At 39.8% G+C, this 25,574-nt stretch overlaps 1 protein-coding gene across 3 annotated transcripts in view; it reads right to left on the bottom strand.

Moving 5' to 3' along the window:
* Positions 1-6,159: 6,159 nt before the first annotated feature.
* Positions 6,160-25,574, bottom strand: part of LHFPL6 (LHFPL tetraspan subfamily member 6) — a 237,277-nt gene continuing 217,862 nt past the window's right edge. For all 3 annotated transcript variants that reach the window (XM_077867958.1, XM_077867957.1, XM_077867959.1), the window contains one exon: positions 6,160-7,276. In XM_077867958.1, coding sequence (XP_077724084.1) covers positions 7,158-7,276 — 119 coding nt within the window. In that variant the 3' untranslated portion in view covers positions 6,160-7,157. The remainder of the gene's footprint in view (positions 7,277-25,574) is intronic.

Below are 25,574 nucleotides of genomic sequence, written 5' to 3'. Positions count from 1 at the left end.
TTAAAATATTCCCAATTTTCATTGCTGCTTAAAATTCACTTTCAGATATGAACATTTACTTTAACTACCACTTAAGTACATAAAACTTGGACTATAGAACTAAAGAAGACCTGGATGATAAGAATATTGTTCTCTTTCTACAATAGGTGAATTCCTCCAGGGAAAAATTACTTATTTTCTCATTGACCCCCATTGCTATGTATTAGTGCAGTGACTCAGTTCATGGCATCCTTTTGCCTTGTTCTGGGGAATTAGTGCTGTGCTGTTCACTCTTTTTTTTTTTTTTTAAAGATTTTATTTATTTATTCATGAGAGACAGAGAGAGAGAGAGAGAGAGAGAGAGAGGCAGAGACACAGGCAGAGGGAGAAGCAGGCTCCATGCAGGGAGTCTGACGCGGGACTCGATCCAGTGTCTCCAGGGTCAGGCGCTGGACTGAAGGCGGCACTAAACTGCTGAACCACTGGGCTGCCCTGGGCAGTTCACTCTTGAGGGGACAGGCAATTTCTTCTAGGCCCTATGAGCTTGCTCACCCTGATGGTCTTATTTCCATTAAAGCCCTCTTGAGATGCCTCCTCCATTTTGAGAGAAAGCCTGAATCAGAGATGGGTGCATGATGATGAACATTTAATGTTCTGACAAATCACTCCAGTCACCAAGGATTGCAAAAATGAGTCCACAAGAATCCTTTTAACAAACGTGCTGAATGAATTTTGTCTTTCATCTTCCCTTCCCAGCTACGTTTCTTTTTCTTTTTACAACTTAATGAGGTATACAAAATATACAAAAACTGCACATAATTAAATTGATACAATTTGATGAGTTTGGGCATATGCATACACCTATAACCTCATCACCACAATCAAGGTAATAAACATAGCCATGACCTCTAAAAGTCTCCTTGTATCCCTTCTGCATGTGTGTGTGTACTAAGAACACTTTACATGAGATCTACCATATTAACACATGTTTAAGTATGGTCAACTATAGGTACTATGTTGTAGAGCAGATCTCCAGAGCTCACCATCATGTGGGGCTAATAATTTTATACCCATTAGGCAGCAACTCCTCATTTTCTCCTCCCTTTGACAGTTGATTGCTTGAAAGGCCACTCTATTATTATCTCTTCTTCCTCCTCTCTTATTCACTCTTCTTTGTCTAACAATTTCAGCTGCAGTCTGCCACTCTACTAATAGTGTTCTCTTCTGAGGGCATTATTCACCCTCAGGTTACCAAATCAAATAAATATAAATTGACTCCCACAAGACATCTGCCATAAACACTATTGAGAACTCTCTCCCTCTCAAAAGTCTTTTCTTTTCCATGATTGCTCCTTCTACAGGGATCCTATCCTTTAGATGATGATGTTCTCTAAGATTTCTCTTGCATTCCCTTTCTTTTTCAAGTATCACAAGGTTTATGTACAATCAGAGCATGCACATGACTTGATAAATTAAGTAGACATCATTTCAATACTATAATAAGAGGGGCCAATTCAAATTCTCACCACGTGTTTCACACCCACAAAACCACTTCAAAGGCATTAATGATCATTCAAGACTGATCAATTTTGTGCAAGTAAATGATGTTTCTTTTAAAAAGACTTGTGCACTTGTCCAGGCTCAAGGATATTAAAATCCAGTACATAAGGTCCATTACTAGAAGCAGATATACAGGCAATATACTGTTACAGCAACGACCATCAATTAGAGTAAAGAATATTTCAGTCACAACCAATGGATAATCAAATATTGAAACCGCTCAAGTATTACTGAGTAAATCGCATTTCTACAGTATGTTCGGTCTTCTAACGTAAAAACTAAGATGACTGATAGCAAAGAGGGTTCTTGGAATAGACTGCTTCTGCCAGAGAATTTGTGATGTAATTATTGCATGCTGCTAATATACTATTTAAACATTAAAGCTATTCCTAAAAATCTTTGATGGTAGTCTATGATTAAGACATTACACTACAGGGACGCCTGGGTGGTTCAGCGGTTGAGTGTCTGCCTTTGGCTCAGGGCCTGATCCCGGGGTCCTGGGATCAAGTCCCACGTCGGGCTCCCTGCGTGGAGCCTGCTTCTCCCTCTGCCTATATCTCCGCCTCTCTCTCTCTCTCATGAATAAATAAATAAATATTTTTTTAAAAAAGTTACACTACAAAACAAAAAAACAAAAAACAACCCTATGCCAAAGGAAATCGTAGCTGATGTGCTTCTGCTTTAAATATTGTGAAAACATTCCTGCATTCATTTCTTATTGATGCTTGCATAGTCATTGATGTTGCCCATATTTGTTATTTCTATATCCTAACTTTCTCCTGAGCCTAAGACCTTAATTTTCAACTACCCATTAGGCATCTCCCCCTGGATATCCCACAGGCACCTCACACATAAAGAGTTCTTAATTACTTTGATGTTCTTTCACATCGTGTCTTGGTGTGGCATTCCACACTGGAGATCAGAACCACCTCTGCTCTCATCCTTCCCACTTTCTACATCTAAAGATCTATTGATTCTATCCTCCTATTCCCTCTGATCTGTCCCATCATCTCCACTTGCACTAATTTTGGTTCTCACATGATGACATCAACCTATTTGTTCACTTCCTTGTCCTAAGCACTTAGACCATAGTAGGAGCTCAAAACTCTTTGTTGGTAAGATGAATACATTGTAACAGTTCCTCTTTCCACCTCTGCTATCCAGTGAGGAACCACCAGAGTAGCTCCAGGGATCTTTGTAAACCACCCAGGTAGTCAGGCCCCATCTTCCCACTTCCCACGTCAAATGCTTCCATTACCTCCGGGATCAATTGTAATCTTCTTAGCATGGCCTACAAAGCACTTCTTGCCTTTCCATCTCATGTCTACCACATCTCCCACCATACCCCAGTGCACCCTCACTGTAGCCTCAGGAGACAGCAGGCAGCACCAGAGCTCTTTAAGGTCCTTCTCCCACTTTTTAGCAATCTATGATTAGCATATGGTAAGGCACAGACTTCAATTGCTCATATGGATGGATTCTGAAAAATGTGCACAACTGTAACCATCATCCTAAGCAACACATAGGACAATTTCCAACACCCCAGGAAGCTCCTGTGTCCTCATCAGTTAATGCCTTCAGGTTAACCATTGATCTGATTTCTATCATGATATATTAGTTTTGCTTGTACGTCTGGCTTCTTTAGTTCAACACAATATGAGATTCATGTGTGTCATCATGTATATCTGAAGTACATTTTTTTTTTTATTGTGGAGTAGTATTCTACTTAAATATATCACAATTTCTCTATCTATTGGCAGATATTTGAGCTGTTCCCAGTTTGGGATTATTATGTGTCAAACTGAAATGTACATTTTTATACAATGTTTTTGTGGACAGAAGTGTTTTGTTTTTTGTTTTGTTTTGTCTTTTGGTGTAAATAGCTCGGAGGGGAGTTAGTTTTGTTAGCTTTGTAAGAAACTGCCTAATGGTCTTCCAACCATGCATCATCACTATGCTTGGTAATGTTGGGTGTTGCTAACATTTTTATTTTGGTCATTCTAGTGTACGTGAAGTGGTGTTCCATTGTGGCTGTAAGTTGCATTTTCTTCTTCACCAATGATGTCGAGCACCTTTTCAAAATGATTATTGGCATTTGTATAGCCTCTTTTGTCCTATATCCCATTCAAGTTGTTATTCACTTAAAAAAATTGACTTGTTAATTTTTTTATTGTTATTCATTTGCCAGACATATAACTTCCAGTCTCCTTTTCATTTTCTTCATAATGTCTTTTGAAGAGCAGAAATTGTAATTTCTCATCTTTTTTTTCCTATGCTTTTTTAATTTGTGCAGAATTATTTATCCAGGTGGAACTGCCCTCTCCTCCATCCCCCTCTTGAGAGTCATTTGGCATCATAGGATATGGAAATCACTGATTTTTTTTTCTTCCCTTTTCCCCACAAGCTTGAGAGGAGGCCAACTTGAGAGCAGGAGTCATGTTTTATGGATTGCTTTATATCTAGTGGAATACCTAGCAAGTAGCAGGTGCTCAAGGACCATTTATAACCCCAATATACAAATGAATGTGTTGAAAATTGGAAGAGTTGGTTCAATTTCATCAGTTCGCGTGTTGCATATCATTTTCTGAAAACAAGGAAATCTCCCCACTTACCTCACAAGCATGTACAAGAGAGGAAAGCTTTATGAGGTTGTGAAAATGGAGAGGTTCTGCCTCTAAGTAAGTGTATATCAGTGAGCAGCCTGTGAATAGACACGTTTCACACATTTTACTATTGCTGTTGTAAAGCAATAAGGATTATTTCATGAATCCTGTTTTTATTTGAAAGGAAGTATATGTGATTTTTTGGGTAATTCTTAATAAATTAGATGCTCCTTATTAAATGCTGGGACATCTTGAACCCAAAACACAAATGACTAGTCAGAACTCAAGATGTAAGTGTTTGCCATTTGACTGCATCCTGTTGGAGTAATCAGCTTTTTTATTTTAGTGAGGTACATTAATGTCTAAAATCATATGGGTCACATAAAAAGGACAATGTCATCATTAAATCTGTCCAAGAAATAATCTTAATGAATTCCATAGAGAATCCCACTTGATAATGGGAGCTAGAAAATCATAATACTATTCTGACAGGAAGGTGTAGTTAAAAACATTTGAAAAGCACCAGAAACAATAAAAATGATGGGTTCATTGAATAAGCAAAGTGTAATCTCCTCTCTTCAGGAAACCACAAAGTGGATAAGCCCCTGCTCAGTGGACAATGAGACACAGTCAAAGGACATTCAGCCCATTATGAATTAAGCATTTGAGAGCAGAATGATTTTTTTTTCCATGGCAACAAAGCCTTAGAAAGTCCAGAATTTCATTGGCTAGATTCTTGTATTGTTCTCCCAGGGCAGCACAAATCCTCACACTAGATGATTAAAAGTATCAGAAGCAGATTGTGGAGGCCGAGAAAAATTAAGGCCATTCCACCTCAAGTTTAGCATTAGCACAAGTACAGCCATCTTAGGCCCCTGGGAATAAGAGCTGAACTTTACAGGAAAAACTGCAGAACGTCCTTGGCAGGGAATCCCATATCGGAAAGACATAAAGCTCAGAATGCCCTTGGCAGAGAATCCCATATCAGATCTTAAGAAACTCCCCAACCCTTTCCCCCATATTGGAATGGAAAAAATTCCTCCATCCCTTCTGAAGATCCCCTAGACCAGCCCATAAAAAACCCAGCTGTAACCCACTTCGGGGTCCAAGTCCCTGCTCTGCTGTATGGAGTATACTTGGACCCAAGCTCGAGCTTGTAGATAAACCCTCGTGTACTTGCATCGGTGTCGGCTCCTTGATGGTTTCTCGGATTCGCAATCTTGGGCACAACACAGATGTGACATTCAGATATTCAAACTAAATTGATAAATATGGATAGGAAGAATAGAAAATAGAGTTACACGTATAAATAACCAGAATGTGCAATGCCACCATTCAGAAAGTACACAATTTAGAAACTAATGGACACTGAAGTTTTAAGGATTGGATTGTTGTAACTCAGGGTTGCCTAAGAAAATAATACATCCATTACCCAAGATGCAACCTTTGCTCCTGGAAGTGTAGGTTCTACTACGGGGTGATGAGAAGGTCCATATCCTTCACTTCAGTTGAAGCTTTATTCTGGGAGCAGACATGTGAGACAATCTTTCTCAAATGGCCAAGAGCCGTAAAAGAGAGGGGTGTGAAGTTGTCCCTGGCACAGAAGTACTAAGGAAACCCAGTGCCTTGTTCAAGGTGGAGCGGCAGCAAGTCACAGGAGGCTTGTCATGACGCTGGCATATTCCTGGACACTGCTGGCCCAGACATTGCCCAGGCTCTCCTTGCCCTATGCCATGTCCGAATATTGTCCAGATTCTCAAAGTCAATCCAAAAATAGACTTGAAATTCTTCTCTCATGAGAATCTGGTCATGATTTAAATGTAGTTAGAATTCTAGTTGCAAAGAATTTAAGTTGAAAGCTGGAACTCTTACCTTTAATACTTTGTATGCCTAAAACAATGGTTGGTTGGGTGATTAGAGAGAATTAATGGCAGGATTTAGGAGGAAAAGGAAAATTTACAGGACTGTTGGAGTTGAAAGACTATTTAGAAAATTAAAGAAGCAAATCCAGTCTGAATTAACACTTCATGGCTCGTTTATTGATCAAAGAGAATTTATTCACAGAGTTTTTCAAATACAAACAAAAAAAATAGCACTTTAAAATTTTTTAATACAAAATGAATATTGAAATAAATGTGGTACAGCACAGTACAATAATGAACAAAAGAAAGCAAGATCTAATGAATGGAAAATGTCTCTCATTACTCTCACTCCTTCAACTGAATTCTCTCCTACAGTGGATAGGAAGTTGCCTCTTTACTTCATAAGAATATCATAGCAGAAGCTACTCAAAGAGATCTTGAATATTTTTGAATAATATTGAAATACAAAGGCTTAACTCTATATGTCTGCATATGCAGGATATACAAAATACTGATAGAGTGGCTTATTGGTCCATTTATTAGGTTTAATGTATGCTTTATAAAGTGATAATACTGTATTTTAAGTGTACATTAAAAAGAAAACAGAGGAGTAATGCATTGCTGAACCTCCCATACAATCTGTGCAACAATGTCTATGTTTGTGTGTGGGCATGTGTGTGGATGCGCATGACTCGACTCTATGTGCTTTCAGAAGTGCCATGACCTACAGGGAACATCTGTGGGTTACCCTGCTTCCCAACATAATACTGTTTCTACTAGCCCTTTTAATTTTCTGAGTCCTCGTCTTTAAAAAAAAAAAAAACAACAAAGCTTTTGTTTGCATATATAGGTTTGTTCTGTGTGTGTATGTGATCTACATTAACAATACTCTGTGGAATAGAAATACTCAACACCCTGCAATATTTTTAGCCTTTGGTCCATTTTTCTCTATTTTTCCATGTTCGCTATTTCTTTTGTAAATCTTGCATAACCCTCTGACATTACATAATGTTTATCATACCACTGGGTTTCATTTCATTTGCACTGTATGGATTAGAGAACCACTATTCCACCTTTTAAAGTAGCTGGATGTTCGTTCTCTCCAGACCCCTTCGGTTTATCTTCTCCTCTGTTTACTCTTGGTGGCTCCATCTCAGTATGGGTACTGCTTCTGTTTCTTGCCTGAGAAGCAAGCCAGCCATGTGCACAGCAGCATGGCGGTGGCAGCACCTGCTCCCGTGCAATAGTAGGCCCAGCCAATCTCACACTTACCTAGGGACACAGGAGAGGGAGAGAAAACAGGCACAGATCAGGATGAATTTTCCAGATGCTCTATTATTTCTCCCAATGTGTATGAACCTGGTGTACTGAAGTAAAACTGAAATACCCATTAAAAAATGTGGCATACTCACCCAAATGGAATGATAACAAGTGCTAAAAGCTATCTCAAGACTAAAGAAAGCCATAATGGTTGTGTGCATTTCAAAAGGACCTCCCCCAGCTACCCTCCTGCTAGCTAAGAAGATACAAGATAGAGGCCTATTCTCTTCCACCAATGCCCACTCTTTTGGCTGAAGAAAAGGAGGAATGATAGCAATCAGGATAGAAGAGATGAAAGTACTAGTCCGAATTTAAATCATCCAAATTCATATGCACAATGAAAAAAAATCAAAATATAGATACAGTCTTTCTGCAAAGGGGCCACTCTGTGGAGGAGATCCATTTGAAGGATGATGTGGAAATGAATACTGCTATTTATATAAAGTTGCCAAATGACTTACATTCTACCTTTTGAATTGAAGAACAAAAACTCCCAGATTCTTCTGGGATCAATACTCCTCTTTAAATTAAAATGTCATCATATGTTCTCATAGAACATAATGAAAAGTGTTCAAATGAGCCCTGACCAGAGTTGGATTAGTACTACTGGTAATAATAGCACACCCACAATTCTAAAAATATAATTAGTAAAAGAAAACAGAAGTAGCTATTTTAATTTCAGAGAGAGCAGACTTCAAAGCAAAAAAAGTTATCAGGCACAAAGATGGGCATTACATAATGATAAGGGAGTGAATTTTTCAAGAAGACAAAATAATCCGTAATGTGTGTGTGCCTATCAACAAAGCATCAAATTACATGACACAAAACCTGATAGGAGAAACAGATAAACCCATTATCATAGTTGGAGACTTCAACACCATTCTATTGGAAACTGACAGATCCAGCAGGCAGAAAATAATCTGGAAGGACATAGTTGATATCAATCAACTGAATTGATTGACATCTAGAGTACTTCAACCAACAATAGTAGAATACACATTCTTCTCAAGGCCACATGGAAAATGCAGCAAAATTCTGGGTCTTATATAATACACACTTTAAAAACATTTAAAAGAATAGGAATCAACATTATCTATTCTTAGCCTACAATGTAATTAAACTAGAGACCAGTGACAGAAAGATCACTGGAAAATACGAAAATTTGTGGTGATTAAACAACACACTTCTAAACAACACAGGGCCAAAGAAGAAATCTCAAACAAAATTTAAAATAGTTTGAACTAAATGAAAATGAAAACACAACTTATCAAAATTTTACACAGCAATGGAAATGGTGCTTAGAGGGAAATGAATAGCATCAAATTATATATTAGAAAAGAAGAAAGATCTATAATCAATAATATAAGATTCTGCTTTAGAAAACTAAAAAAGAAGAACATATTAAACTCAATGTAAGCAGAAGAAAATAAATGAGTTAGAGCAGAAATCATTAACATTCTATGAGACCATCATTGCCCTAACACCAAAATCAGATAAAAATATTACAAGAAAACTACAAACCAGTATTTCTCATGAACAGAGATACAAAAATTCACAACAAGCTATCGCAAATTGAATCCAACAATGTATAAAAAGAAACACACAACCAAGTATAATTTATCCCAAATATACAAGACTAGTTCAGCATTCAAAAGTCAATTAATATACTGAGGTGCCTAGGTGGCTCAGTTGGTTAAGTGTCTGACTCTTCATTTTGACTCAGTTTATGATTTTGGGGTTGTGGGATCAAGCCCCACATCAGGAATCCATGCTTGGTGAGGCATCTGCTTGAGATTCTCTCTCTCCTGCCCCCCCCCTTCTGCTTGCTCTCTCTCTAAAATAGGTAAATGAATCTTTTTTAAAAAGTTAATTAATATAATGTATCACATCAAAACACTAAAAGAAAAAAATCACAAGGTCATATTGATAGATGAAAAAAAGGGATTTAACAAAATCCAACATCCATTCATGATTTGAAAAAATCATACATTCATGATTAAAAAAAATTCTCAGTGAACTAGGAATAGAGGGAAATTTTCTCAACTTGTCAAAGAATATCTAAAAACATTTACAGCTAATATCATACTTCATGGTGATAAACTTAAAGCTTTTATTTTCAGATTAATTTCCATTAGTACCTGTAAGACATTCAGGAGAATTTCGAGTGATTGCCATTTCAATGATGTTGATGAAACTGCTTAGATATGGTTAACATTAAACTTCAATAAGAAAGTCCCATAATTTATTAATATCTTCAGGGTAAACGAGATGGCAGAGGGAGACTGCTCCATTGTACTGTGTTGTGCCTTTCTCACAAAGCAAGGATGTTCCCTCTCACCACTCCTTTGCAACATTTTACTGAAGGCTGTTGCTAATGCAATAGGGCAGGAAAAGGAAATACAAGGTATACAGATTGGGAAGGAAGAAATAAAACTGTCTTTGCAGATGGCATGATTGTCTATATAGAAAATGTGAAAGAATCCACAAAACAACAACAACAACAACAACAACAACAACAAAACAAAACAAACAAAAAAACCACTCCTGGAACTAATAAGCAATTATAGAAAGGCTGTAGGACATAAGGATAATATACAAAAGTCAATCACTTCCTATATACCAGTAATGAACAAGTAGAATTTGGAATTCAAAAGATAATGCCATTTATATTAGCACCCCCCAAAATGAGATAATTAGGTATGAATCTAACAAAATATGTACAATTAGGTATAAATCTAATAAAATACATACAATATATGAGAAAATCTACAAAACTCTGATGAACAAAAATCAAAGAATTAGATAAATGGAGAAATATTCCATGTTCACAAATAGGAAGACCTGATAGTATCAAGATGCCAGTCCCTCCCAATTTGACCTATAGATTTGGTGCAATTCTATTCAAAATCTCAGAAAGTTATTTTGCAGATATTGACAAACTGATTCTAAAATTGTATAAACTGTATAAAGAGAGGCAAAACCCTCAGGATAGCCAACATAATACTGAACAAAATTCAATACAGTTGGAGAACTGATACTACTCAACTTCAAGACTTACTCTAAACCTCCAGTAATCAAAACAGGGTAGTACTGGTGAAAGAACAGACACATAGATGAATGGAACAGAATGGATAGGCCAGAAATAGACTCACATAAATATAGTTAACTGATCTTTAACAAAGGAACAGAGGCAATAAAATGAAGCAAAGACAGTCTTTTTAATAAATAGTGCTGGAATATCTGGACATTCACATGCAAAAAAGGAAAAAAAAAAAGGAAATTGGACATAGACTTTACAGCCTTCACAAATATTAACTAAAACTAGGTCATAGACCTAAATGTAATACATAAAACTACAAAACCTCTAAAAGATAACATAACAGAAAATGTAGGTAACCTTGAGTATGGTAATGACTTTCGATATAACACAATCCATAAAAAGCACAATCCATGAAAGAAATAATTGAAGGCTGAACTTCATTAACATTAAAAAAAAATTCTGCGCTGTGAAAAGCAGTGCTAAGAGAATGAGAAGATAAGCTACAGGCTGGGTGAAAATATTTGCAAAAGATATATCTGATAAAGGAATCTCATCCAAAATATACAAAGAACCTTTGAAATTCAACAATAAGAAAACAAACAACCTGATTTTTAAAATGAGCCAAAGATCCTAACAGACACTTTACCAAAGAAGATATACAGATGGCAGATAAACATATGAAAAGATGCTCCCCATATTATATGTCATAAGGGAAGTGCAAATTAAAATGAGATACCACTTCAGACTGATTTGAATGGCCAAAATCTGGAATACTGACACCACCAAATGCTGGTGAATATGTGAAACAAGAGGAACTCTTATACGTTGATGGTTGTGGAGGCCGAGAAAATTAAGGCCATTCCACCTTAAGTTCAGCATTAGCACAAGTACAGCCATCTCAGGCCCCTGTGAATAAGAGCTGAACTTTACTTTACTTCAGTTAAGCCCCATATTAGAAGGAGAACAGAGCTCAATGCCCGTGGCAGAAAGTCCCATATCAGAATGAGAACAGAGCTTAATGCCCTTGAAAGTCCCATATCAGAATGAGAACAGAGCTTAATGCCCTTGAAAGCCCCATATCAGAATGTAAACAGAACTTGAGGAATTCCTCCCCCCACTTCTGGAGGTCCCCTAGACCAGCCCATAAAACTCAGCTAGAACCCACCTCGGGGTCCAAGTCCCTGCTCCGCTGTGTCGGGTATACTTGGACCCAAGCTCGAGCTTGTTAACAAACCCTCGTGTACTTGCATCGGGGTCGGCTCCTCGGTGGTTTCTCGGATTTGCAATCTTGGGCACAACAGTGTTAAGGATGCAAAATGGTACATTCAGTAATCGCACTCCTTGGTATTTACCCAAAGGAGCTGAAAACTTAAATCCACAAAAAATCTGCATATGGATGTTTTTAGCAGCTTTATCCAAAATTGCCCAAGCTTTAGAGCAACCAAGATGCCTTTCAGAGCCAGGACTCAAACTTGGGTTCTGTGTTCAAGAATAAGAAGTCATTGACCCAGAATATCCTATTTGAATGAACAAAATAGTTTCCTGCATTCATTAATCCTCCCTTCCTCAATTTTTTTACAGCATTCAAATTATTCTTTTTGTGTGCACAGTATGGAAGGCCTCTATATCTTTCATCGAACATTGTCTTTTCTGCTCTAATTTTAATCCCTCTTTTAGCCAGTTTTAGGATATTATCAGAAAATGCTTTAACAATATTTTTCCTTCCTTTTTTGCTATCATTTATACATTACAGTAGATATAAACACATAGATTTCAGTCATGCAACGCATAAGCCATAGATTGAAAACTATATCATTTTTTAAACAAGTCAGTCATTTTATCTTGTTCATTAGTAACTTTTCTCTTGAAAAATACAACGACTGTTAAATGTAGCATGCAATTTGACTTCATATCTTCTCTGAGGTTTACTGGAGGGGTAGTCAGCATGCAGCCCATGTACAGATAAAAGGTGAGATCAGGCAAAGCTAAGTGAGTCATTGGCTTGTGGTCATTATAAAGCAATAGCAGCAGGATTAAATCAAGAGTACACTACCCAGGGACATAGAAAATAGGCTATGTGCAGTCTTCACCCTAGGTGTCATCCTTGATTTCTCTCTCTCCATATCTAATAACAATTTAAAAACAGCAAACACGTATTGATTACTACTTGATCTGAACTGTTAGAAGAGCTTTACAGGGAGTAAATGTTAATGCATTTAATCCTCATAAGAACATGATGTGATAGGTACATTCAGATGGGAAAACTAAAGCCAAGAAAAATGCAATAATCTGCTCAAAGACTCATCCTTAGTAAGTGGCAAGTCCTTTGCCCCTCTCCAAAATTTATCTTCTGTGCTACTGCTCCTCAGATGCCTGCAGCACCCTCATGAAATCTCATCTGCCATCACTGCTTTCCTGTCTCCCTGTTTCTGCTTATGCTATCACCAACAGCAAAGCAGACAGCTACCTTCTTAAAGATAAATCTTAAGGCACTGCCTTACTTAAACTTTTCAAATGAATTGTCAAACACCCAATCTCCTTCCAATGGCCTATCAGGCCTTGAATGATGATATCTGCCTACTTTTCAAAACTCATGACTGACTTCCCTCTTGTCCACTTTCAGACATATTGTCTGCCTTCTCTAGACCTCATGAGGCTTGTTGCTGGCTTGGGTGCTTCATGTTCATTATTCTTTCTACTCAGAAAGTTCTACTCCAGATCATTAGACAGCTGGCTCCTTCTGAAATGGCAGCTCTGTAAAGATATGTCCCAGCCCCCACCTACTTCATCAAAGTCACACTATTTCTCTACCTCACTTTATTGCTTTTGCAGCACCTACCATGGTTTGTAAATTGTGTGTGTGTGTGTGTGTGTGTGTGTGTGTTTAACTTCAGTCTCTTCCACTAGAATGAAAATTTCAATTAGGGGAGACATTTGCATGTTTTCTTCTCTACTCTACCCCTACAAAAGTGCCTGTCTCATAGCAGGTACTCACTAAATAAACGCTGAATGAAAGGCAAGGAAAAGGAGGAACAGAAAGAAAGGAAACAAAGTAGGCAAATAGCTAGTCCCTGGAAAACAGAGTAAATCTGGAATTTTATTATATAGATAACTCTAGTCCTGTTTTGACACAGAACTTTCAGAGAGAAGTTCCCAAACCAACTTTATAGCATTTACAGAGTGTGTTAAATTTAACAGGTTAATAGATCCTGAAAGATTACATCTCCACGGCAGGGTAGGTCTCACTGGCACAGTGACCTCCATCAAAACAGACTCAGGAAGTATTTTTTCAAGAGTAACAGAGTCCCGTTCATGGACCAAATTTTCTGGTAACCATCTACAAATGTGGCTGGAGAATAATCTCCATTTTTAATTATTCTTTAGCTGGATTAAATAAATCTAGGAGGGAGAATTAATAGGTCGCAAAGAGATGGCAAGAGGTTTAGAACCTTTCAAGAAGCCAGCAAAATTTGTGGGCTATCCATTCAGCCTGGGGCTCATAACATGGAACACGATTGTTCATTAATAACAAGGTATTGACCTACACACAGTTCTGTGACCTAACAGGAAGAGCAGAGTACATAATTCTTTATTAATTATTGACACTTATTCAAGAAAAAGTAACTGGTGAGGGCAATTATTTGAAAATAGTCCATGTGACAGTGGCCATGTATACTAAATAAAGATGAAAAGAAGTTACTAAATAATTGACCACTGAGGACCCAGGAGAGAGAGAGAGAGAGAGAGAGAGAGAGTGTGTGTGTGTGTATTTTTTTTGCCTCCAGGGAAGTCAACAGAAAATAGGGGTTCTTAACTGGCAAAGCTGGGAGCAGACCATATAGATATTCTATCTAATTCCTTTATACCCCTTAGGCGATCCTGAGTTCTCACCCTTAGCTTCTGATCGTGCTCTTCTCCTAACAGCTTACCCTTGCGACCCTCTGCAGAGGACCCATGAGAGTGGAGCCACATTGCCCCAACTCTCAGAGAGCTTAAGGGCCCTTGGTGTGGCCAACAGCCACTATACAGAAGTATGAAAGCCGGCTTTCTCACCTCCAGGGGAGACAGACTGTCTGGTGGAATGAATGTTCCAGAGCCCCAGTGAGTTCAGACTGAGGCCGGGACCTCACCTCGAATTGTACCCTTCACATTTACTCTTTTACTACTTTACTTCCCATTTCCTTACTGGTTTCTTGAATATGAATCCTCATCTAAGGATCTGTTCTGGGGAACCTGATTTAAGACAAGAGCAAGGGAACAAAATCTTTCTTGCTTTATCTTTTTCCTAATAAAGGTCTGTGAGGTCTTCGTTGTTAGAGGTTTAACCACCCCACCCACCTACCCACCCCACCCAGGCCCTGTCATCACTGAAAGACCCACAGAACAGAGCCTTGAGTGAGGTGGGACACAAAGACAAAAGAAAAACATTTACATGTCCTTACTACTTATAACTTGGCAAAGTCCTTGAAACAGGGAAAGTGACCTTCCTCTGGGAGCTCAGCTGCCTCAATGTTAATACTTTGCTAGGGGCAAAAGGCAAACTTAGCTTAAATTCTTCCAACCCTCCAGGATCCAGGGAATCTCCTTAAACACATAAAAATTTCTTTGGAAACTTCCTTTATCTCTACCCCTCAAGATATATGTTGGCAATCATCCCCCAAGCATACCCCATTGATATACATCTGAAGGGTCTTGTGACTGGGGTTTTACTAAACAGTAATAAATGACCTTTTCCTAACAATAGCTAGCCTTCTCAAGGTCCTGGAAACGTTGCCTCCAAAATTCCTTACAGACTTACACTATCCCTAACACACTATCCACTTGAAAGTAAATAATCGGCCACTCACAACCCCAGGGCAGCTCTTTCTGCCCACGGATCCTATCCCTGTGCTTTAATAAAAACACCTTTTTCCACTGAAGATGTCTCAAGAATTCTTTCTTTCTTTTTTTAAAAAAGATTTTATTTATTTATTCATGAGAGAGAGAGAGAGAGAGAGAGAGAGAGGCAGAGACACAGGCAGAGGGAGAAGCAGGCTCCATGCAGGGAGCCCGATGTGGGACTCAATCCCTGGACTCCAGGATCAAGCCCTGGGCCAAAGGCAGGCGCTAAACTGCTGAGCCACCCAGGGATCCCTCAAGAATTCTTTCTTAACCATTGGCTCTGAACCCCAACATTTCCTACATCATTCACACCAGATGTCTAGACTACTATCTTCCTGGTGGCAAATCCAACTCCATGTCTTGGTAAGTATGTGTGTATTATTTCTAATAATTGTTTCTGGAGCCCTTCTTGTTTGTGTCATAAAACATATAGTCAACTCATCAAACCAGCTATTTATCAGATGAAAACAGAAAGGAGGCTAAATGAAGTTATTTTAAAAGTGTGCCATAAGAAAAGAAAATGTTTGAGGATATCAATTGCCACTAATTACTCATACATGCAAATTTATGTACATAATCTATATATTTTGTGATTTAAATCCAGCAATGGGTTCAGATCCAAAATAAGCAACTAATGTTCAGTGTGATTTATGAAAAAATCTTCTATTTCAGATATGAAGACTTCCACTTAGTAATTCATAAAATACAGAATCATTAAATCAATATGGACTTATCCTGGTATTTAGATTTTTTATTTATATTTTTTAGAAATATACCTAGCCCATCAAATGACCCTCAAAAGAATATACAAAAAAGCACACACACACACACACACACACACACACACACAAATATCTTTTGAGAAGCAGGAGATGGTGAATATCAAATATCAAGATGATATTGGTAAGATCAAGATGTGTCAATAGGATTTAGGCAAAACTACAGGAACATTAAGTCTGACTCTTGATTCCCTTTCTCCCATTCTTCCTTTCTCCCTCAATTCGCTCATTGATTCAACAAATATTTATTAAGTGTCTATTTTGACTAGGAATTGTTGGGCTGGCGAGACTGGGGACCTCAAAACGGCGGACCCCAGGCCAGCAACCTCCCAATAATGCCGCCTTGCAGCCCTACCCCTATCTTCCCACAGAAAACTCTTTATAGACTCCCCTGCGGTTTTCCTGGCCTGCGACTCCCGCTCTCTCCCTCCCCTGTGGGCCGTGGAACCTCGCCCACGAGCGCGGCCCATTAAAAGCCTGTTTTGACCAACTTTTGCCTTGACTCTCTATTCCGTTTCACTACCGATAGGATTAAACCTGACAGGAATCACTGGGTGCTGGGGATTTTGTTGCAAACAAGATAAAAGCAGTCCCTGCTATCAAGGAGTTCTGTCTAGTCAAGGAAGTACTAAACAATAATTATGCAGATAATTATATAATGATAATCAAGGCATGTGCTTTTAAGAAAAAAAATTTCAGGATGCCAAGACAGCAAATCACAAGGGATCTTTAGAGTGTGGTCAGTGAAATCGAACCTTAAATTAGAAATGAAATATATATTGAGACTGGAAAAAGAGCAGGCGCCAGCCAAGTAGAAATGGGAGAGGGCAGAGAAGAGTGTACCTGCACTTGGGGACTGAGAAATGGAGAAATATGGGCAAATTTAGCTCTTGTTCAAGTATTGCTCAAGAAAGAAATAATGCCACTTGGGGTGTAAGCAAGAGATGGGGCTGGGTATGAACATCTCCAGAGTTTGATCTCTCCAGAATTTTCACCTGTACTAGTAGATAGAAATGTAAGCTGTGGAGGCCGAGAAAATTGAGGCCATTCCACTTTTAAGTTCAGCGTTAGCACATGCCCAGCCATCCCAGGCCCCTGCCAAGAAAAGCTGAAATTTACATTACTTCAGTTACAGGAAAAAAACAAAAGTTTACAGCTTAATGTCCTAGAAAGCCCCACAATAGAATAAAAACTGAGCCCAAGCCAAGGGCAGGAAGCCCCGATTAGAATGAGAACAGAGCTCTATGCCCTTGAAGGCCCCATATCAAAATGTAAACAGAACTTGAGGAATTGCTCCAGCCCTTCTGGAGGTCCCCAGACCAGCCCTTAAAACTAAGCTAAAACCCACCTCAGGGTCCAAGTCCCTGCTCCGCTGTGTCGGGTGTACTTGGACCCAAGCTCGAGCTTGTAAATCAACCCTCGTGTGTTTGCATCGGTGTCGGCTCCTTGGTGGTTTCTCGGATTCGCAATCTTGGGCACAACAAAGCTACTCAACATTTGTCAATAAATCCTGAGCACCCACTGTATGTGTTGCAATGTTACAGGAGCCAGAGACTCAGCAGTAAACAAGACAGGGTCGTTGGTCTAACAAGGTTTATGTTCTAGTAAGACTGATTCTCAAGTCACTCACATCACTTGCTTTATTTTGAAACTATCCCTTGTATATTCTACACATATATTTTGTATAAGTTCAGTTGGATGAAATTGACCAGATACAGAGGGATTTTTTTTTCACGAAACATAAATATAAACACAAAATATCTAGAGTTCATGAGAGTTCTGAGATTTTCCAGCTTGCACTCTGGACACACTGTACCTTGAATTTCTCCAGAGGAAAAAGAAAAGTAGATTTTTTTTCCTCTTTGAGCATGATTTCATTGTTAAAACCCCCATGCTCAATGTAAGAAATTAGCACCATGTTTTACAATAATAAGAGGAAAAAGTCTTTTTGAGTACAGTAGGCTATCAGGAAAGTTTATATGTTTTAAACAGCATGATAATCCCTGAGTAGTAACAGGACTAAATGAAACCAGGAAATGCAGGACCTTTCTTCCAAGCTCCTCCTCCCTCTCCCCAAGCCGTGGCAATAAATGCTTGTTATGATAATGCAAACAAAAAGCATTTTACTAGAGGGCAAGTTCTGTCTGTGATCCTTTCAGGAAATTAGAGAAGCAAATCTGTTTAAACTCTCCCTTTTGCTCTGTGTAATGCTCCATCAGACAGGACTCCAAGCTTGCTTGGTTGGCAAATTGCTGCTTTCAACAATGGGGAATACTATTCTTGACAGATAAAACAGAGGTTAATGGGCAGAAGGCAGCAAACCACAGCCACCTGCTAAGTCAATAGGAAAAGATGCTGTGGCGGCGGTCCAGGGCAGCCCCGAGGAGATGGGGTGCGAGAGGTGTGGCTGGTGTTTTCGGAGAGGCTCAAGTTCATTTCTTTTTGTCCAGCTTTGGTCAGGAATAGAGACAGAAGAAAAAGTAGAAAGAATCCAGCCTCACTGTTAGTTAACAATGGAATTCCAGAGGTCTTTTCATCTTTGGAGGAAATGGCAGTTTAACATCTGCCGCAATAATTGGTGTCATTAACATTACAGAACCTACTATGGGCCACCACGCCTCCTCTACTCTGGTAGCTTGGTGCTCAGTACAATGCCCAGGCCACAGCGGATGATCAATATATGTTCATGGCATGAATGAGTATCAGACACAGTACTTGGGCTGAGAAGAGGAATCTGAAGTTAATAACGAGTGTTAACTCGTCACGTATACAGATTGCGAGCCGGGTGTCATCTCACTTCATCGTTTTTGCCTCTGATGCTTTCCAGAAATCAGAGAAGCAAATCTGTATGTATTTTCCCAGAGTTCTTCCCACTGTGAGGATGTAGAAATGGAGTTCCATACAAGGTAAGTAATTTATTTAGTATCTCAGGTAAATGGTGAAGCTTCAAATTGAACTTGGGTCAGACTCTGATCCCAGAACTTTCTCCTGTGCTCAGATAAGGTAGTAGGGTGTTCTACATCAAATGCATTTTCCCCGTTTGTTAGATAGTACTTGTCTTTGTTAGAACTTACACGCCAACAAGAAATATATTTTACTCCTTTGAATTCGTGGGTCTCCTTAGAAGACTCCACGTCCCTGTGTCCACCTTGCACAATTCTAGTTATTAAAGGCCTACCTTTGACTAACTTGGTACCCAATTCCTGAGGTGACAGAACCAAACCAGCACTCTCTGGGCAACCCCATCTCTTCTAGACAATGTGGATAACTGATTCTTCGTCGATGTGAACCTGGCTATGAACATGCCCCAAGCTGTGTGTTTAGACCCTTCTTGGGGTGCTGTCAGTAAGCCCTCAGCAGGCTGGCAGGAGCCATCATGCCATCCTCACCCTTATGCAGAGATGTGGCCACAGTGCCACCCACTGCTTACACTGTTGCTGTAGCACAACACAAAACATGGTAGCTCAGCAGTCCCATCCTCTCACTGATGTGATCTGACACACAACTCCATGTGTGCCTGGCCTTCCTTCCTGGGCTCTGCATTTGAACCCGAGCTCCACCTCTTCCCAGCTTCTTTCTTTCTTTACTGATCACTGCTATGTTCCCAGACTTGTGGCCACAAGGGCCCGAGTTCAGATATAATAAAACCACTGACTGCATTTATCAAAGGAGAATATCTTTCCTCTCTGATATTTTAAAATTTTCACTATGTTAAGATACAAATGCACAGCCCATGTAGAAAAGAAGCAGACATTTTCAATTTCATCCTGTTTGCCATATAAATAATGAGGGCTGGCAGGTGGAAGGATCAGAGGAGAGACAAAGATTTTTGTCCTCTTAAAAACCCGCCCAGAAGTTTGATATGTCTTGCTTCTCTTGAATAAATTCCTTCATGTCTCTTCATATTCAGACCATCTTGTCTGCATACACATTAACAACAACAACAACAACAAAACTCCCAAAACAATCAAGAACAAAAAGAATCTGTCACAGGACCCATTCCATTTGCTCCTTTGTGAGTGACCCAACAAAGGTGTCACTGGTGAAAAAAGAAACAAGTTTCAAACCTTCCGCCTAAAACATACAAAAGCTTTAATTCAAATGTTTAAAAGAACAAGTGGCTAAAATGATACCTTGTATGACTGAAAAGAGAAGAATGCTCAATCTTGGTTGTGGGGGTAAAAAACGGAGAAATAAAAAGACTGAGGAAGGGCAGCCCGGGTGGCTCAGCGGTTTAGCACCGCCTTCAGCCCAGGGCCTGATCCTGCAGACCCAGGATTGAGTCTCCTGTCGGGCTCCCTGCATGGAGCCTGCTTCTCCCTCTGCCTGTGTCTCTGCCCCTCTCTCTCTGTGTCTCTCATGAATAAATAAATAAAATCTAAAAAAAAAAAAAAAAGACTGCAGAAGAAAGTACAGAAAGTATGCCTCTTTCTCAAGCTCCCATACTTGTAGTCCATCTGTTCATCACTCGAAGTATAAACTCACATTGCTTATCAGGGCTGTCCTGTATACAGCTGCAGGGATTTATTTATTTATTTATTTATTTATTTATTTATTTATTTACAGATTTATGCATTTATTTGAGAGAAAGAGAATGAGCAGGAGGGGCAGAGGGAGAGAGAGAGAGAGAGAGAGAAAATCTCCAGCAGACTCCCCACTGAGCACAGAGCCTGACATGGGGCTCCATCTCACCACCCTGAGATTATGACCTGAATGGAAACCAAGAGTTGGACAGCGCTACCCAGGCGATCAGGGCCCCAGTTATATATTCTGTGTACCCCATGGGGATGTGCTCTATGGTTTCTGCAAGCAGATCTGGGGCACGCACACGCCCTGTTAGTACTTCCCCAAAAATAGATAATGGGGAGGTATGTGTAATGTGAGAATCCCTTAAATCCTAAGCACTGAATGTCCCAAAACATCCTAGCAAGGGGTGGCCATGTTGACACCTCAAATTCCAGAGCAGTACCACAGTGGGTGGGCACTGTGTTTCTCTTCAAGGACTGTGGCTTTTGACTCAAATAGAGTAGGCTGACTGTATCCACCTGTTATCTCCCTCATTCCCAGGTTCAGGATACTGAATAGTAGGACCTGAACTCTCTGGAAATTGAATGATATCTCTTCCCCCAAACACAGAACATGCCTCATTGAATAATGATCTAGCTCTGAGCACTGGAGTCACTTAAACAAAAAAGAGGAGGCAAGAAATGTCTTAACAGATCCTTCTATCTTCTTTGTTTACACTACTTTCTCCACAGAGTTAATCAGGATGTTAATAATCAGAATATAAAATGTAAATAAATAAATAAATAACCGAATCAGAAGCTGAAGGCCCCCCCCCCACCAACACACACACACAAAAGATAAAATGCAGACATGTCCATTGGTAAGAACTGAGATACTTAAGCCATGGCATTAGTAAGGATTTTCACCACCATGTGTGTCAAAGGGAATAGGGATTTACTCTCTGAAAAACATAAGATAGGCATCTACAAAGAGCCCATAACAGCATCATATCTAAGGAGATATGTTATGGGTAAGTTTTATTTCTCCGTTTTTTACCCCACAACCAAGATTGAGCATTCTTCTCTTTTCAGTCATACAAGGTATCATTTTAGCCACTTGTTCTTTTAAACATTTGAATTAAAGCTTTTGTATCATAAAATAGTATGAAATGTTAAATGAAGGGCCTAGTGTGCAGAATACAGGTGTCCAGGTGAGGAGGAAGTGGAGCACCAACTCCATCTGCTCCAGGACGTACCAGGCCAAGACCAGAGCGGCACTGATGCCTGATGCCTTTTCATCCACAAAGTGCCTCCAGGCTAGAGGTTGTATATGGTTCGCCATGGGAAACAACACTTCCCACTGAAATCCAGCCGATATACAGATTTTACATGAGCAAAGCATATGCTCCATAAGAAAAACCCACAGAAAGTTTATGTACCATCAAAGTCATCCCTGGCAAGTCAGGCTGTGAGTGCTTGAGACAGAAGGACATGGCAGGAGGATGCAGGGTCAGGAGCAAGGAACTCAGAGGCAGAGCTCAGAGGCAGAGCCTCAAGGGCAGAGGCTTTTCTACATTCGAAGCCTTGTCAAGAACCAGTGCATCACACCTCCGTTGCTGTGTCCTCGTGACTTTATCTTTTCTTCCCTCCTCCTCTTCCCGCCTAGCATATCGCAGCATTACAGATTTTAGAGCAAAGGGACATTAGAGAAGGACCATCTAAGGCAAGGGTTGAAAACCTTTTTCTGGGAAGGGCCAGGTAGTAAATCTTTTAGGTCAAAAGCAGCCAGAGACACCAAGTAAGCACTCAAGCATGCCTGCGTTCCAATAAAAGTTACTGAAAAACAAGCAGGATGGATTTGTCGCGCGGCATGCTCACACCCTTGACATCGGTCATCTCCTGTATTTTGCCAATGAGGATACTGTAGCTCGGGAGACAAAAGTCCCCTTCCCTGGTCTCTTGAATGTGTTTTCTTCAGTAGGAGAGCTTTCTCTTTGTTTAGAATTTTGAATTTCCAGGTTCCAATCTAAAGCAGGGTGCTGATGCTGGGTTATTCTTAACCAAAAATTTAGTCCTGGACTATCTGGGTAATAAGTATGTCCACCACATCATTACCTACCTGTACTTTAAAGTCAAATTCACAAAGCCAAAGCAAATAATTATAACGTTGGGGGAGGGGGGGATACACCAACAATCTCTTTTACCAACAAACCAGTGGAACAGATGTACTTTGTGTCAATATAAATAAATCCTCAGTGTGAAAACAACTCTAAATCTCTAGATAAAAAATGAACAGATAGACAGAATGTTGTGTACCCATTTAATGGAGTATTATTCAGGCCTAAAAAAGGAATGAAATTTGGCCACACACTACAACATGGATGAGCTCTGAAGATATCATGCTAAGTGAAAGAAGGCAGATACAAAAGGACAAATACTGTAGGATTCCATGTATGTGAGGTACTTTGAATAGGCAAATTCATAGAACGGTGGTTACTAGGATCTGGCAGTTAGAGATAATGGAGAGTTATTGTTTACTGGATATAGATGCTGTTTAGGATGATGGAAGAGTTCTGGAAATAGGAAATAGTGATGATGGTTGCACATTGTGAATGTACTTAATGCCATTGAGTTGCACACTTAGAAATGGTTGAAATGATAAATTTTATGTTACATACATTTTGGCACAGTGTAACAAAAAAGGAGCTGTGTTATGTGGAGGTAGAAAACAGAGTAGAGATGGGTTAATCAGAGAAACAATCCTGGAAGATCAAAATAATAGACATTCGGGTGATTTTGCACAGGAAAGGTGGCTTCACTTCCTCTCACACCAAGACTGTCAGGCGTGTTTCCTGATCCTACCACACTGAGCCTGTTTATTGTTTTTCCTGCCCATCAGATCCATTCTGGGTCCTTCCTCTTTTTTTTTTTTTTTTTTTTAATTTTTATTTATTTATGATAGTCACAGAGAGAGAGAGAGAGAGAGGCAGAGACACAGGCAGAGGGAGAAGCAGGCTCCATGCACCGGGAGCCTGACGTGGGATTCGATCCCGGGTCTCCAGGATCGCGCCCTGGGCCAAAGGCAGGCGCCAAACCACTGCGCCACCCAGGGATCCCCGGGTCCTTCCTCTTAACCTCTGCACTGATTCAAGGTCCTGCATCACCCCATCCTGAATTCTGGTAAAAACCATTTAACTGTGAAACAGGTCGCAAATATGCTCTGCCTATGTAGCAGGCCTGTGCCACAAAGGGATGTAAAAGAAAATAACGACCCTGGTGCTTCTAGAAATATAATCGAATTTCAGCTTAAGTGTCATAATATAGGGTAAGTGTATCTGAATTCTTATGATCACACCAATCAAATGGACCTCTGTTCTGCGTCCCGGTAAATAATTTTGTTAAGATAAACATTTGCAAGATTTATACATAAAAAAATGGTTTTCCCTCCGTCCTGCCTGGCCATCTGAGTCTCTTTAGCACAGAGACTTAATTTTATTAATCTTTGTTATTAATCTCTGCTCTTAGCACCAAATCCATCCTGAAAGTTTCACTAGAGATAATGCCATCGTTAAGGTGATAAGGTGCACACATTGGCTCTAGATACACAATGTACACTGGTGGCCTTTGTGATCATGCTGTCAACTGACACAGAATCTGCTCTCCATGTGGGGGGAGGCTGAGGTCACCAGTGGTGTTTATTCAGCATATGGTGACAGAGTATCCTTTAGTTTCTGTCTATCGCTGCTGTTTATAAAGGCCGGAATGACCTGAAATTCAGCTCCTCTGACTCATAAATGGCCCCAAAAGATAGTGTGAAAGGACCTAGACTCTCTCTGATTGCTAGTCTTCAGTGTAGCCTGCAGCTGCGGCCAATTTTCCAGCAAATCCACATGAAGAGTTGCCGCACTCCATTCTGATAGCATTTTATCTGCCCTCCTCTGTTGGTCAGGCTTCCCTTGCCATCAAGCAGCCTCTGAATAGCCTCTCTATATCCAGTTAAATGGAAATGGGCTGCAGCAAGCATGGCTTTGATCTTGGTTCTGCCCTCCATCTAAGAGGTTTTCCTGGATGATCCCTCCTTATGTGTCAGGTGGCTGCTTGGGGACAAGCCTAATCCAATTTGGTCAAGCACAACCTTGAGACTTTCTGGTAAATTACAGCAAATGTTGAAAAAGTGTGAGGGATGGTGTCTGGTAACCACTCTCCTACAACCTCATTTCCAGTTTAGAATGAAAACAAGTCTCAGACCAAATGCTGCTACACATAGAGATGTTCAAGAAACAGTTATCAAAAAGCAGACACAAATCAGGTCATCAGCCTTTTCTGGAAGCTAGTCAAAGCCTAGTTAGCTCTCTATCCTTTAAGTGTTTGGAAATACCACTTTGCATGAGGGAACCACTGGAGCGATGTTTTAGGGCAGGATTTGGTTCCCTTTGGCAACAAACAACCAGAAATCCTCCACATAAATACTGGAAATTGAGCTTTTTAGGGATGATCAAGCCTTGGCTGCCATTCCTAAGGGCAGCAAACACATAGCTGGAATGCTTTAGTGAAGCTGTACCAGTTGTTAAAAATCCTAAAATATGTCCCTCTGGGTACTAGTGGGTAAACATCCACTTCTCCAAGTTCCCCAAGTGTCCTTTCTCTGTCTCTGAGAACTCTAGAGAATGCTTGCCTCATGTTCCAGCAACCAAAGAGTTAGTGCCTGGCAGAGCAGGGTCCCTAGGGAGTCTGCTCTAGTGCTGTGGCCAGGATGTGTTTTAGTTTGGATTGGTTAGGGCCTACGAAAAATTGGCTGCTAGATATTTTTCATATCACTGGGACTTAGAATAATGGCTGTATGCCTGGATGGATGTTTCCATCCCTTCACACAAGGATAGGGGGTATCTTTAACTCTTTGGGTTAATCCACAATCCTGAATGTCTTTAATCTCATTGGTAGAAACCCATTTTTAACATTTATCATGTTAATTAGTAAGATATTAACTCCACCAATAAAAATCCATTTCTGATATTGCTACACTAATAGCAAAGCTTCTGGTTTTG

Source organism: Canis aureus, chromosome 24, assembly GCF_053574225.1.
Source record: "Canis aureus isolate CA01 chromosome 24, VMU_Caureus_v.1.0, whole genome shotgun sequence".
Taxonomy (NCBI): domain Eukaryota; kingdom Metazoa; phylum Chordata; class Mammalia; order Carnivora; family Canidae; genus Canis; species Canis aureus.
Note: the sequence above shows the minus strand (reverse complement) of the source record. Positions and strands in the feature narration are given on the sequence as shown.